We start from the raw sequence: 15603 nt of genomic DNA on the forward strand, positions 1-15603 counted from the left end.
ATCTTGCAGACTTGTAGCAGATTTATTTAGAAGTATAACATCATCCGCATAAAGCAAAGAGCTGACATTAACATCTCCAATTTTGATCTCATGTTTAATACCACTTTCCTTCATAATGTGATCCATATAGATAATGAATAACAGAGGGGATAATGTACATCCTTGTCTCACACCAGATTTAACATTAAACCATCTTCCTGTACTTCCTTCAATTCTAACTGCTGACTTACAACTCAAATAAAGACTAAGTATTGCTTGATATAATGCCCCATTGACACCATATAACTGAAGCGTATTGAATAGCTTCTCTCTTGGCACCTTGTCATGTGCCTTTTCCAGATCGACAAAACTTAAATACAGATCTTTGTTATATTCCCATGCTTTCTTGACTATTTGTCGTAAAGTGAAGATCTGATCCTGACAGCCTCTATTTGGCCTGAATCCAGCTTGTCCTTCACCAAGCTTTTCTTCCACAATTCTTCTCAACCGTTTCTCAAGTATACTTGCATAGATCTTGCCAGGAACACTCAGTAGGGAAATACCTCTGTAATTCTCACATGCAGTTTTATTTCCCTTTTTATATATGGGTACTATGAGAGCTCTACTCCAATCATCGGGAATTCGTCCCTCTCTCCAGGCTTTCTGAACTATGCAGTGCAGCCACTGTAAGACTCTTATACCACCATACTTCAGCATTTCTGGTCGAATATCATCTACTCCTGCTGCCTTTCCACATTTCAAGCCTTTGATGGCTTTTTCTACTTCTAGTATGGATATGTATTCCTGACTGCATGCCCGGTCAGTGTTTTTTACCACTGTGCTGTCATCACTGCTTGTTTAATTTAGCAGTTTTTCAAAGTAATTACTCCATACTTCAAGGATATCTTTTTCTCCCGTTTTCATGTCACCTTTATCATCTCTAATTCCTTTTACAGTACTCTTTCCTACGTTCTTAAGCTTCTTCAACAACCTCCAGAATATTTTGCCACCTTCTTGATATTTATTTTCTATATTCTTGCCAAAGTCCTCCCATGACTGACTTTTGTTTAGCTAATTTTACACAGTGTTTAGCATTCTTGCATTTGTCTCTATATTCTCTAAGAGCACAAGCTGACTTATTTGACAGGAACTTTAGGTATGCTTTCTTCTTTTCCTTCAGTGCCTCTTTAACTTCCTGTGTCCACCAGGGAGTTCTGATTTTTTTTATCCTTGCACACAACCTCACCATATGTCTTTCTGGCAGAATCAATCAATGTTTCCTTCAGAGTTTGCCACTGAATCTCCAAGGTTTGATTCCTGTTCTCAAACTCATTCATTTTCTTTTCAATAATATTTCTGTATTTTAGTCTACAGTTCATATCTGAGAGCTGCTCAACTTTTATTCGCTTTAAAACTTTCTTACATGTTATTCTTTTCAATATGAAATTCAATTTTATCCTGCTCAAGACTAAATAGTGATCAGTTCCAATTTCAAATCCTCTGTACACTCTGGTGTCCTGCACCAGGGAGAAAACATCACTATAAACAATAACATAGTCAATGAGACTTTTCTTATTCCTAGCCTCTTCTCTCCATGTGAATTTGTGCACATTTTTATGTTGGAACATGGTGTTAGTAATAACCAGTCCATGTCCTGAGCAGAAATCCAACAATATTTGCCATTATTATTAGCTTTGCTCTTTTCTCCAAATTTTCCCAAAATATTTTTGTATGTCTCACAATCATTTCCTACTCTGCTATTTAGATCCCTAAGGACCAACTTTTCATTTTTCATTGTGTCAGTTGCTTTTTCTAAAGCCTCAAAAAATTCCTCCACTTCCACCTTAGTAGAACCTTCTGTGGGACCATAGGCACAAATAAGTCTCATTGTCCAGTTCCCCATTCTCATATTTGCCCACATTACTCTACTTGCGACTGACTGCCATTCAAGATTAGCCTCGTATTTTGAGTTGAATACTATGGCTACTCCTTCTTTTCCTTGATTGTCATTGCCTTGGATAACCACCAGCATCACTTACGTTTTCCCATGGAGTCAACTAAGACTTTTAATTCTACAGCTATTATAATGTGAAACCAAGATTGAATTATTGCTTCTATTAATTGGGTTTTATTGGTAGGTTTCTTCTAACAAGTTTCTTTACTCGGCTCCATAGATTTTTGATTGGGTTAAGGTCTGGGCTATTCCAGCAGTGGAATATGATTATCCTAAACAAAATTATGGACACAGCAGCAACATGACATGAGCTGAATCCTGTTGAAATATAAATGCTTCATTATCTTGGAAAACATCATGTGCAGAAGGCTTCAGTTTGGGCCCAAGTATTTCATTTATGTATTTTTGGCCATTTATATTCTCATTAATCACACAAATTCTGTCCACACCTTTTGATGTCATACAACACCAGATCATAACACTAAGTGGGTGTTTCACGGTAGGTGTAATGCAATCAGGATGCAAATCTCAGATTCTTCTCCTTACGTATTTTATGCCATCACTACCAAACAGGGAGATTTTGGTCTCATCACTCCAAATAACACTGTCCCATTGTTCCCCTGTACAGTTAACATGAGTCTTAGCCCAGTTTAATCTTTTCAACTTTGTTTGAGAGATAAAAATGGCTTTTTTTTCGTGGAATTCTAGCATTTAGACCAAATTCCTGCAGTCTGTGCCAAACAGTCCTTGCACTCAACTTCACATTGCATTGTGCTATTACATCTTGTATACACCCAGATGATTTTCTTGTCATGTAGGCACAGTTTCTCAATTCTTCTATCACTTACTGTTGTGCACCTTTTCCTGCCTTTACGTTTGGTTTTGTAGTGATAGTGACCGAGTCTCCTTATACCTCTTCAAAAGTTTAGAAATGCCATCTTTGGTTAAGTTTCCACCAATTTTTCTTCTAATTTCTTCATAACTGTAGCCTTGTTCACTTAATACCACTATTTTACATCGATTTCTGGGTGACCAGTAAACTCTTTGTGCCATTTCTTTAATTGTAGTACGTTTTACAAGCTCACTAAATGAAAGAACACACACAAAAAAAAAAATCCAACTTGATAGCAATCACATAACACTGACAAATGTCATCCTCTCAGCTCCAATACATGATATCAATAGCTGAATCCTACTGTGACCTTATTGGCTCATTGCCAAAACAAGATGACATCTGATTGGTTCTCAAAACACTCATGCTCATTGGTTACATTCAAATGAAGGAAAGCTACTTCATATCAACCCAAGATATATTCCCGAATAGCAAAAAGTAACTGTAATCCAAGTTACGGTCTTTCTGACTGTAAAAGGTCGGTTAAAATGAACTAACGAAGGAAAAAAATTTTAAAGAATTCAAAACGAAATAAAAAAGTTGCATCCAAAAGTTGTGCTTCTTTTTTCTGGTTATTTGGCTATAACTTTTCATAGAATACAGATAAATGAACAAACATTTTGTTGCATTACATTCTTGATTAAATTATCTTCCCATTGATATATAATTTTATGGTATTACACCTCAAAAATACACTTTTTCCAAAAGGTTTCCACAATTTTGGCCACTATTGTATGTATTTTAAAATACAATTTTTGTTCTAGGTGTTCAGAATTCCCCCCCCCCCCTCGTACTCATTGAAATGGACTATTTGCCTTATCTTGCACTATATTACCTCCAAAGACTAGAAAAATCATCTACAAATTCATGTTAATTGGTTTTGGATCATGTAAATGCATTTTGAAGAACACATGCTAGATTTGTTTGTAAAAATCTGTTCTTCTCATCAACCATCATTTGGAAAATGAAAACCAGACTACTGAATGCAATGTTCTTCCACACCCACATCACATGAACTTATGAATTAGAAGCAAATCAGCAGCCTTTAAAATGGATAACCAAGCAGCATGTCTAAAAGAATGAAAGAGAAGACTAAAGAAAAAGCAGTCTAATTCACTCCAATGCCAGTAGCATATTGGTTTTGAACCATAATGGCACTGCAATTGCTCCTACTATTTCTGTTTTATCCGAAACAAATTTTTGGCCAAAACAGCATAACAGTAGTCCCTCAATCTCTCCATATCTTCTCTCTAATGTCTTTTTTCCCACTAAATTTCAAGATTAAAATTTAGTGGAATCTGTTAAGATGACAAAAACTGGAAAATTTTTAAAAATGTCAATAACTGCTGTACACATGATTACAAACTATACTTGAGAACTATTTTGACTCTCATTATCCTTAATGAATCAATGACAGCCACCTAAGCTCAATTTTTAGTTTTTTAGCCTTTTTTTTTTTTTTTTTTTTTTAAGTCCAAGGAGAGAGAGCATTGAAAAGTCAGTTAGTTCAATAAATTGATATGGAATAAGAAATCAGCAACATAACAAACTACCAGTTTGTTAAGATTACAAAAGCTGGAAATTTTTAAAAATATTAATAACAGCTGTACACATGATTACAAACTATACTTTAGAACTATTTTGATTCTCCTTAATCCTTAATGAATCAATGACACAGCCACCTAAGCTCCATTTTTAGTTTTTTTAGCTTTTTTTTGGTCCAAGGGGAGAGAGAGAGTTGAAAAGTCAGTTAGTTCAATAAATTGATATGGAATAAGAAATCAGCAAAATACCAAACTACCGGTAAATTTTGCACAGTGCCAATTAAACATCAAGCTGGAAGTAGTTAGATTAAAAACAAACAGTTAATGAACAGTGATATGAGAAGTGTGGGGGAAAAATTAAGATATTCAAAATAACTTCAACATGATTGATATACAAGAATGCACAGAGTCTAATCTGAAGTAGTAGGAGGACTTCCTAAAACCAGCAAGTGAATCCATACCAGAAGATGACTCATAAAATTTGTAGATGGTATCTGAATCATGGAAAATGATATATGACCAGGCCACTCAGCTGTTTGAATAAACTCTTTTGTTAAATGCATTTTTTATCAATTAAGAATAACGCACATTAAAAGTGTTTTGCATAATGTGTTATATCAGTGCTTCCCTGATATTATTTATATTATTGTTTTAAGTGTGACAAAAAATTATATCCAACTCTTTAAGAGAATCTTCATTACAAGGAGAGGACACTTCTATTACCTGGTTTTTATGTAAATCCTGCATAAAAATTAAGAATTTTTTTTCTAATTTGAAAAATGCATGGAAAGGCAAATTTTACATTTTGACAGAATTGGAATTATATATTTTGAAAAACCATGACATACTTTCCATAAGACAAGTTTATTTTACAAGATTTACATATTTATCAATGCAATAACTACTTAAGATACAGTATTTCAACAAATTTTATCATAAATAAATCTTGAAAGGTTTCATAAATACAGTAGAATACTTTTTTTTGTTTTAATGAAAAAAAAAATGTTTTTTTTTGATGGCATATTCAGTTAAATTAAGTACATTTAATAAATGAAACTAAAACCTCAATATATTACTTATATGTTGTCCCTCACACAACATACCACTATTTTTATATATAAAAATATATTCTTAATTCTTAGTTGTGAGTTAGAGAGAAATGCATATCATACAATTCCTTACTAAAAATGAAAAAACGGTTAACAAAAGTTAACCATTTTTTCTTAATGGTTTCATTTCACATGTATTTATCTATTGCATTTTTGATGTTTCTATTCTTGTTTCACATGCATGCATCCATCAATACTGCTTGGACTACTGATTTGTATATTCTTTTTTCTTTTGTTAGATCTTTATTTTTTCATATAGTTGAGAATTTAGACATCCTGATGTTTTTTATTAGCCTTCAGGGATTGTTCTTTCACTTCATCCTGTGTATGTTTTCACTGTTCACTGTTATTCATAGGTAGTTAAATTTCATTACTTGTTCTAGTATTTTTCCATGTATTTCTAATTTACATCTGTTTGGTTATTTTGCAATTACTACCGTTTCTGAAGGATCTATGAATCATGTTTCATGTCTACTTACAACCTGCTGAAATTGTTGCAAAAGTAAGGAAAGTTTATCTTATTTGTGTGCAAAACTAAGTCAATGTTATTGTTATAGCTAGAGCTGGTAATTAATTTACGGAATTAACAACGCATATGAAGTATTTAATTAAAGATAACTTTAATGAATCACTTCTATATTTCGGCAATGTCACATTGCCATCTTCAGGAACATAAAGATATGGTACGTGCACTAAGGAACTAACAAAGCAAATGAGGAAGAATGTAAGAAACTAATTTTGTTCCTAAAGTCCTAATGGTGCCCTCTTGCGGGCTAATTTGGTAGTCTTGGCAGGTGGGCTGAAGTTCTCATAATGAAAGTCTCCCAAATTTGGGGCAGTTTCATGCACCCAAATTTGTTGAGGTTAGGAACGTTTTTTAGAGCTGCTGAAGATTCTTTGAATAATCTTTCGTATTTAAACTTGCTGCGATGGATTATTTTTGTTTTCTTCCAACGAATTTTATGGTGGGTATCTAAGGCATGGTCTGCCAACCCAGAGCGGCTGTACTGGTGAAACCGGATGTAGTCTTGGTGTTCTGAAATCCTGATATTTGTTGTTTTGCCTGTTTGGCCAAAGTAGGACAATTTGCAGCTGCAAGGGACCTGGTATACACCAGGTAGGTCTAGGGGAAGTGGTTGGTCTTTGGTAGAGCGGATAAGGGATGCCAACTTTTTATATGGTCTGTAACAAGAAGTAAGGTCATATTTTTTGAGGATATTAGTTATTTTTTCAGAGGTGCCCTGGATGTAGGGGATAGTGATAGACTTGGTGTAGTCTTTATTGTGGAGGGGGGTTGTGGTTTACAGGTTTTAGTATTTTTTGGATTTTTTTGGGGTTATAGCCATTGGCTAAGAAAGTGTTGAGGATGTGGTTTAGTTCCATAGTCAGGGCCTTGTCATCTGAGCAGATTAATTTTGCCCTGTTATATAGTGTTTTTATCAATCTGCTCAGATGACAAGGCCCTGACTATGGAACTAAACCACATCCTCAACACTTTCTTAGCCAATGGCTATAACCCCAAAAAAATCCAAAAAATACTAAAACCTGTAAACCACAACCCCCCTCCACAATAAAGACTACACCAAGTCTATCACTATCCCCTACATCCAGGGCACCTCTGAAAAAATAACTAATATCCTCAAAAAATATGACCCTACTTCTTGTTACAGACCATATAAAAAGTTGGCATCCCTTATCCGCTCTACCAAAGACCAACCACTTCCCCTAGACCTACCTGGTGTATACCAGGTCCCTTGCAGCTGCAAATTGTCCTACTTTGGCCAAACAGGCAGAACAACAAATATCAGGATTTCAGAACACCAAGACTACATCCGGTTTCACCAGTACAGCCGCTCTGGGTTGGCAGACCATGCCTTAGATACCCACCATAAAATTCGTTGGAAGAAAACAAAAATAATCCATCGCAGCAAGTTTAAATACGAAAGATTATTCAAAGAATCTTCAGCAGCTCTAAAAAACGTTCCTAACCTCAACAAATTTGGGTGCATGAAACTGCCCCAAATTTGGGAGACTTTCATTATGAGAACTTCAGCCCAACTGCCAAGACTACCAAATTAGCCCGCAAGAGGGCACCATTAGGACTTTAGGAACAAAATTAGTTTCTTACATTCTTCCTCATTTGCTTTGTTAGTTCCTTAGTGCACGTACCATATCTTTATGTTCCTGAAGATGGCAATGCGACATTGCCGAAATATAGAAGTGATTCATTAAAGTTATCTTTCATTAAATACTTCATATGTGTTGTTAATTCCGTAAATTAATTACCAGTTATGTCTAACCAACGTATAAGTCTTACTACTATAGCTACAGCTATTCATGGTAATCCATTTATGATCTCAGCAAACTTGTATTCTATACAATCACTTAAACAAGGATTCCACTGTTTTTTTTGACAAGGAATACAAACAATGATAAGGCAGCTACCAGGATGACTTGAAGAGAATTAATGACATTTCATCTAAAGCATCAATGGAAAACAGACAGAACTAGCAGAAAAATTACAGAAATGCCATGTGGATATAATTGTTGTTATTATTGAAATAATCCTCAATAAAACAAGAGACAACCTTCTAAATAACAAGTGGCTTCATTTCTCTGATCACTGTTGCCACTTGTTATTTAGAAGGTTGTCTCTTGTTTTATTGAGGATTATTTCAATAATAACAACAATTATATCCACATGGCATTTCTGTAATTTTTCTGCTAGTTCTGTCTGTTTTCCATTGATGCTTTAGATGAAATGTCATTAATTCTCTTCAAGTCATCCTGGTAGCTGCCTTATCATTGTTTGTATTCCTTGTCAAAAAAAACAGTGGAATCCTTGTTTAAGTGATTGTATAGAATACAAGTTTGCCTGAGATCATAAATGGATTACCATGAATAGCTGTAGCTATAACAATAACATTGACCTAGTTTTGCACACAAATAAGATAAATTTTCCTTACTTTTGCAACAATTTCAGCAGGTTGTAAGTAGACATGAAACATGATTCATAGATCCTTCAGAAACAGTAGTAATTGCAAAATAACCAAACAGATGTAAATTAGAAATACATGGAAAAATACTAGAACAAGTAATGAAATTTAAATACACATAGATCACCTTCTCAAATGGTAAGTCCTTTCAAGTAGAGTGATATAAACAAATTTCAAAATGAATGAATTTCAAATTTCAAGATGGGCCTATGCTAAAAGCAATGAAATATAGAGGAATTCTTCAAGTCATTTGATTGGGCAAACTGACATAAAGAAAAAAGTTTCTTGTTAGAGACCTAAACAAGTAGAGTGAGAAATTAATCACAAATGTATAGAAATAATATTAGAAAATTTGGGGATAGTAGCTATCATTATTGTTTTTCTGCTCAGGACATAGACTAGTCATTACTAGTAATGTGTTCTAACATAAGGATGTGCATAAAGTCACTTGGATAGAGCAAAATATAAATAAGAGGTCATATTATGTTATCAAACGGAGTTTCTGGATAAAAAAAAAAGTATATGAGAGATTTAAAATCTGAAGTGATCATCATCTAGTTTTGAACAGGATAAAAATAATCATTACATTAAAAATAAATGCATACAAATAACAGCTTTCAGATGTGAACTATATAAACAAATATTATTGTGGAAATTGAATCAAACTTTTGAGAATGAGTGGGAAAATCAGAAGAAAATTTCCTGCCAAATTCATCATCATCTAAGAAAACACAAGGCAAAGGTGTCTGCAAGGATAGAAAATTAAGAACTATGCTGTAGACAAAGGAAGTTACAAAGTATATCAAGAAAAGATGAAATCATACAGTTAATTCTTAGAAAGAAAATCAGCATTTACCCTTAGAGAATACAGAGGAGAAAAAATAGAGCTATGTGCAACAGCTAAAACAAAAGTCATGGGAAATCTTCTGAGAAGGATATCATTATCATCAAATTCTTGATTGTCAGCCTGGTTGGCCAAGTGGTTAGCATATTTGCTCTCCAACCAAGAGGCTGGGTCTGAATCCTGCTATGGGCATGGATGTTTGTGATTGTATTTAGGTGGGAGATGAATTTCATTGCTCACGGAAATTTTTCATGGCTTGAAAAATTTCCATGTTTGGCCTCTACAACAAGGTTTCCAGACTGTATAAAAATATATATAAAATTAATAAAAACAGGAAAAAAAAAAACTTTAGCCCATCTATGGAACAAATGTACTATAGGTTGATAAATAAACCTTTCATGGGTGGGAGCCACATTAAAAAAAAAAAAAGTACTCTCGAGGGATTTATTAGACATATTCTTATACAGGATTTATTATATAAGGATAGTATATAGGAATTTATTATATTAATTTTATTACTGCAAATATTTCAAAAAGAAACTAACTGGTCATCATCATCATCAGTGTATCAGCATAATCACAAGGTGAAGCTAGAATAAAGAATATTAATCCTATTTATGGAGCTAAGCCATGTGCCAGATGCCACCTACTGGGTGATTATAATAAAATAAGATTTTATTAATAAGAATAAAACAGATAAACTGGTTTGAACAATACATGCAACTGATAGCCATAATATACACTACGCAGATAGGATTCATTACCTCATCAGAGCATTGATTAGGTTTAAAAGATAACAGGTCATGTGTCATGAGAACTGAACTGAAATGGATGGGATTGAATAGGAGACTAATGAGTTGGATAGGTGATGTGCTGTCAAGTATCAGCAGGTGTGTATGGGAGGAGTGGTATTCCAAAAGAGCAAGGTCACTACTGGCATGTCAGAGGAATCTGTTTGTGACCATTATTGTTTAACTTCTATGTCAATGATACTGGGGCAAGTTTAACTGGAGATATGCAGCTGGTTGCAGATGATGAAAAGTTGGGAAGACTACGAGGAATATCAGAATTCACTTACAGTAGTCTTATGGGAAGATCTGAATAGACTGTGTGATTGGGCAAGTGAATGGAGCTATCAGTTTAATGATGCAAAGTGTAAGGCCTTGAAATCTGATAGACGACTATGTTTATTTATTTATGTGAATCCAACCCATGAAAGTTTGTAAATCTGTAGCACTTTACAAAATCATGAGAGAAGTAAAGGCGAGATAATCTGGGAATCCAGTTCTACTAAGCAAACATGAAGCTTTTTTTCAAGTCGCTTCAGGCTGGCAAAAGGCAGGTAGTGATTTCATATCAATCAATAAAAACTACCGATCTCTGAAACATATAATATAATGGAAGATGAAAGAACAAAGCAGTATTTGTTGCAGTAATCACAGGAAAAACACCTATAGAAAAACTGAAATCAATATGGCTGGATGCATTTAGCAGTGGTGAAGACATAACAAATAACAGATAAATTTGGAAGGAAATGTAAAGAAGCTAGTAAAAATGAAGGTGCAATTATGCCTCATATATTTAAAGATGTCACTGCTTCCTCAGTACATGCAGTATAAAAAATTTTAGTACACTAAAATACAAAGCACCAAAACATCCCAGTTTTTATTGCAAGCTTTATATGTATAGCAAACATCACCAAATTCGCATACCTTAAAAACTTAATTTTTTTTAAACATAACACGATCTCTCCATCTGGAAATACATAATAATTCAACTTTTTAGTTAACAGTTTGTTTTAGTTTAATTTTATTAGAAAAGTATTCTGATATATTTACAACTGATTAAGATAAATTAATCTATATCATCAGGTTTTGGAATACAAAATTTTATTTTTAAATTTCTTTGGATTAATCCCATAAGCTTTGAGTCTGCTGTCAGGAATAGATAATCTTTTATCAGATAATCCCTCAAAAGGTTTTCCAGAGAACTGTTTGGAATTTTTATGTTTATTTTTGGCACTCATCTTTGGTTTAGCAACCAACTCTTGTAGTGATTCAGCGCTTTCATTTCTATGTGTTTTCTTACATTTTTGGCAATCAGTGGAAGGAGTACTACTGGAAACATTTTGTTCTTTAATAGAATCTACCTGTTCCTTTTGTGAAAGCAAAGTTGATGGCACCTCAGCCTTATTTAGTGTGAGATGCTGTGAAGTATTAAAAATCTGATTACTATTAGCATTTAGTTTTGTTTTCCTGTTCCTTTTCTTTCTTTTTTTTGCACTATCTTGCACAGGATCTGAAACTGACCTGTCACCTTCAGACTGTGAAAGCAACTTCAGTTCTTGATTTTCAATAAATGAATTTGCCTTGTTTTTATTTTTCTTTCTATTTCTTTTCCTTTTTCTTGGATTATTTTGCTGAGTCATACAGTTCAGGGTTTTGTCATTACTGTCCTTAATTTTTTCAGTGCTGTCATCATCTGGCTGAAAACAACTTAAAAGAATCTTTCTTTTCAGCATAGAATTATCAGCCTTTTTTCGATAAGCCTGGATATCATATTGTTCTTCTTCTTCAGTTCGATACTGTGATGTCTTTTTCAATGAACACCACTTATTAAGTTCTTTATCCTTGCATGTTAAAATTTCCTCTGTTGTTAGACCAAAGTCATTTGGTAAAACTTGTCGGTATGGAAACCTTACAGGTGTATCACCAATCCAGTCTTCACAATCTAGCTTATAATATTCCCCACAGTACTGTTCAAATGATTTATCATTTGGATCAAAAACAGGCTTTTTCTTCATTACAGCTTCAGCAAACTTGGACTTTCTCTTCCTTTTTCTGCTTGCTTCCAACACTTCTTTTGCAACATCACCTTGAGCCTCACTTTCCTTAAGTCTACTTTGTGTCACTTCTAATATATTATCCATCTGATCATGCTGATTTTCTTCTGAATCACTCTGACTTTCCAAATCATTTTTTCTTCCTTCCCATTCATTCCAGTTAATGTCATCTAACTCTTCATCATAAGGAAATACTGGTTTTAATTCTCCTTCTTCCACAGCATAATAATCATCATTAAACAATTCCTTCATTCTTTGATCATATTTTATAGGATCAAAGTCACCATCAAGATCAACATCTTTAAAATGTATATTGCCATCACCAGTAATCACATTTAATTCTTCTAATTTATCCATTATCTCTTTTCGCTTTAGAGATTTTAACCTTTTAATTTCTTCTTCCTTTTGCAATTTTTCTTGTTTTTTTCTTATCTCAACATTTACTCTTTTTTCTTTTCTTCTTGTATCTGGTTTTCTTAGAGAATCCTTTACTGTCCGTGGATAGGTTTTAATGAACTCTGAATCAGGTTCCTCAAATCGAAAATTAAATTTATGTTCAAACACTGCTTGTGCCTCTAAAAATTTTTCATCTTCACTAAGATTCTCATCATTTATTATTTCCTCATAAGTTGGCATTCTTTCACTGTTATTTGTTTCAGAATATCTCTGATTCAAAATATAGTCTTTTAAAAATGCTTCAGATGGGTCTAATTCAGAATCATTCCAGTAATCATGAAGATATTTCAAATCCTTTTCCAAATCCTTATTTTCTGCTGAAAGGCTCTGTTTTTCTCCTTTTAGCCATTGCAAGTATTCCATTTCTTCAGTTTCCTTTTCTTCTTTGGTTTGTTTTCGTTCAACCAATAAATCCTCCTCCTCCTCATCATCAGAATTTGTTAAAGCTATTTTGAAACTTTCCTTAATTCTTTTCTGCTCTTCAATGTATGACGGTGAATATGGTCTTTTTTCTTGGTTATCATTATCATCATCAAATATTCCATCGTTTTCAAGAATCTGTTTCCTTTCATAATCTCTTAAGAACATTGGTTTATCTTTTTTCTCTGTTTTATTTTTCTTCACTTTGATTTGCTTATCAGGAAAGAACAACACATTTTTATCATATATTCGTGGATCATTACCCTCTAGAAGACTTAGAGTTCGGAAAAAAGTGATGTCATCTTCTTTTGTAAGGTCTTCTGATTCACTTTCAGAAGATGAAGAGGTTGAATCAGAAGCAATACTATCGACATCACCATACCTGGCTTTTAGTTTTACTAATTCCTCTTTCTGGCGCCATTTATCATACCTGGATGCATAATCTTCATTGACTTTGAACTCTATTTCACTTTCTGAAGATGAGCTATCTAGAAGTTGGGCCATAGTGTTGTACCACAATCTGGATTCTTAAGACCACTGTAAAATAAAATAAAAAAATGAGTCCCAAGTTAAGCAATAAAATTATCTGTCAAAAAGTTTTATTTTTGAGATGAGGAGAGAGAATAATACGTGGAAAGAAAGTATAGTTTTTTTTATACAATATAACTTACTCCTAGATTTAAATATATTAATGGAAAATTTATATCTTTGTGTAGGTGATCTCTCTCTCTCTTCATTATAAGCATCAAATTGAAGAACTTGAATCGTTTAATTTCTTTTAAAAATATATGCTATCCAAACATTCCCACTCTTGAAAAACACAGCATATGAATAACTGGCAGAGATGATTGCTGTCTGCAACAAAGCAATCTCCCTATGAATTTATACAGAGGAGTCCCACACTTCTGCTGCTAATGGTAGTCTTTCTTTGAAATAATGTTCAGCACAAGTGCAGCTCAAATCCTGCGAGCTGCAATTTCATATTATCTTCTTATTATATTTTCAGTTTACTGAAAGTGGAACCAGATTCAAGGGATGCCCACTATATCTGCCATGTAATAAAGGACAGTGTAATCCACTTTCCTTTATAGTGGATTACACTATAAAGGAAATAAATAAAATGAAAAACTATGAAGGAAAATGGCAATAAATCAGATATGTTGAGTATCTCCTATCTTCATATCTGATTTATTGCCATTTTCCTTCATAGTTTTTCATTTTATTTATTTCCTTTATGCAGATAATGTTATTCTAAAAAAAAAAAACCCACTATAAATTTTCATAGATCAACAAAAATAGCAATAGAAATATAAAATCTGATAATATCGGAGTCTTGACAGGTAACAGATTGATTTGGATGAAAATTATTATTATTATTACGTGACATCTCCAGGGAGTCCAAAGACTCATCGTGGGAGGACACCTACTCTACAACTCTATGTCTCCACCACTCAATCCACCAACTACAATGAACTGCACCTACACCAATGCCATCTACCGCCCACCACTACTAGTATTTTCACAGACATCCATGCCCATGGCAGGATTTGAACCAGCAACCTTTTGGCTGGATAGCGGATAAAATAACCACTCGGTCAACCAGGCCAGCAGATTGTACATAGGAAGTTAGTAATGATGTAAGTTTTTCATGTAGTACTATCATATCCTGTACACCCCTTGAGGGTACATGTCAGGAATTTGATGATGATGATTACGACAAAAATAACAAATTCAGTTATTCTTTATTATTCTGAAAGTTAAGACCAACAACAACAATTATTTTTATATTTTTGAAGAGCTGTAGATTGTAGTTTGGAAATACTTCATGAGAAAGGCTGCATTAGAGGACTGAGGTAGACAGAATAAAAGAGGAAGAGAGAAGATGGTTCTATTATGTTTACAGCTGCATAGCAAAGAGATGATGGGCAGCTGCTGTTCTTGTATTAACAGGTGCAACAGAGTGAAGGAATGATGGCTGCAAGTTTAGTAGAGCAATGACCATTGATGCACCTGTACAATAATAAGCATAGCACTGAAACACTGTATCTGTGAGATAAAGGCTGAAGGGAATCTGTAGGAGAGGAATCATTTATGAACCTAACTGCTCACCTCCGGAGAGTGTCAAGGATCATTAAACATGTGAACAGCAGTCTAAACATAGGCGAATTTGGGATTTGTATACAGTTAAGAGTTGGATGGGTGTAAAACAGCATCTTGAATGAAAGAGAATGTCTAAGTTTTGGAAGCTGAGGAGGATATTGATGTGATGTGTTTATGCAAGGAGAAATTTCAGTCTTTTTACCTCCAGTTTGGAGGTAAAAAGACTGAAAAGACATTAGTCCAAGCAAAGTGGAAGAGAGAGAGAGTTCTGATTTTGTTTGATTTGTATATTACTAAGGGTAAGAGAGTTGAGATTTCTTTTGCACGAGAAAAGGCAAGACTATGTTTTGGTGGCATCGAACATAACAAGGTTGTCCTTGCTCCACTGGAGGACAGTACATAGATCAATGTTTTGGGACTAGTTGTAGATGACCTTGTAGCTTTGGATGTCAGAGAACTGCATGGTC

The 15603-nt window shown here is 34.0% G+C and overlaps 1 protein-coding gene across 1 annotated transcript in view; it reads right to left on the minus strand.

Annotated features, from left to right (window-relative positions):
• Positions 1–10739: 10739 nt before the first annotated feature.
• LOC150094019 (protein KRI1 homolog) overlaps positions 10740–15603 on the minus strand; it is a 33377-nt gene continuing 28513 nt past the window's right edge. Inside the window, exon 3 of the mRNA XM_090412839.1 lies at positions 10740–13573. Within this exon, the coding sequence (XP_090268965.1) occupies positions 11186–13540 (2355 nt within the window). The 5' untranslated portion in view covers positions 13541–13573 and the 3' untranslated portion in view covers positions 10740–11185. The remainder of the gene's footprint in view (positions 13574–15603) is intronic.

This window comes from Typopeltis vanoorti, chromosome 23 (assembly GCF_054136105.1).
Source record: "Typopeltis vanoorti isolate ZY-2024b chromosome 23, IOZ_Tvanoo_1.0, whole genome shotgun sequence".
NCBI lineage: Eukaryota > Metazoa > Arthropoda > Arachnida > Uropygi > Thelyphonidae > Typopeltis > Typopeltis vanoorti.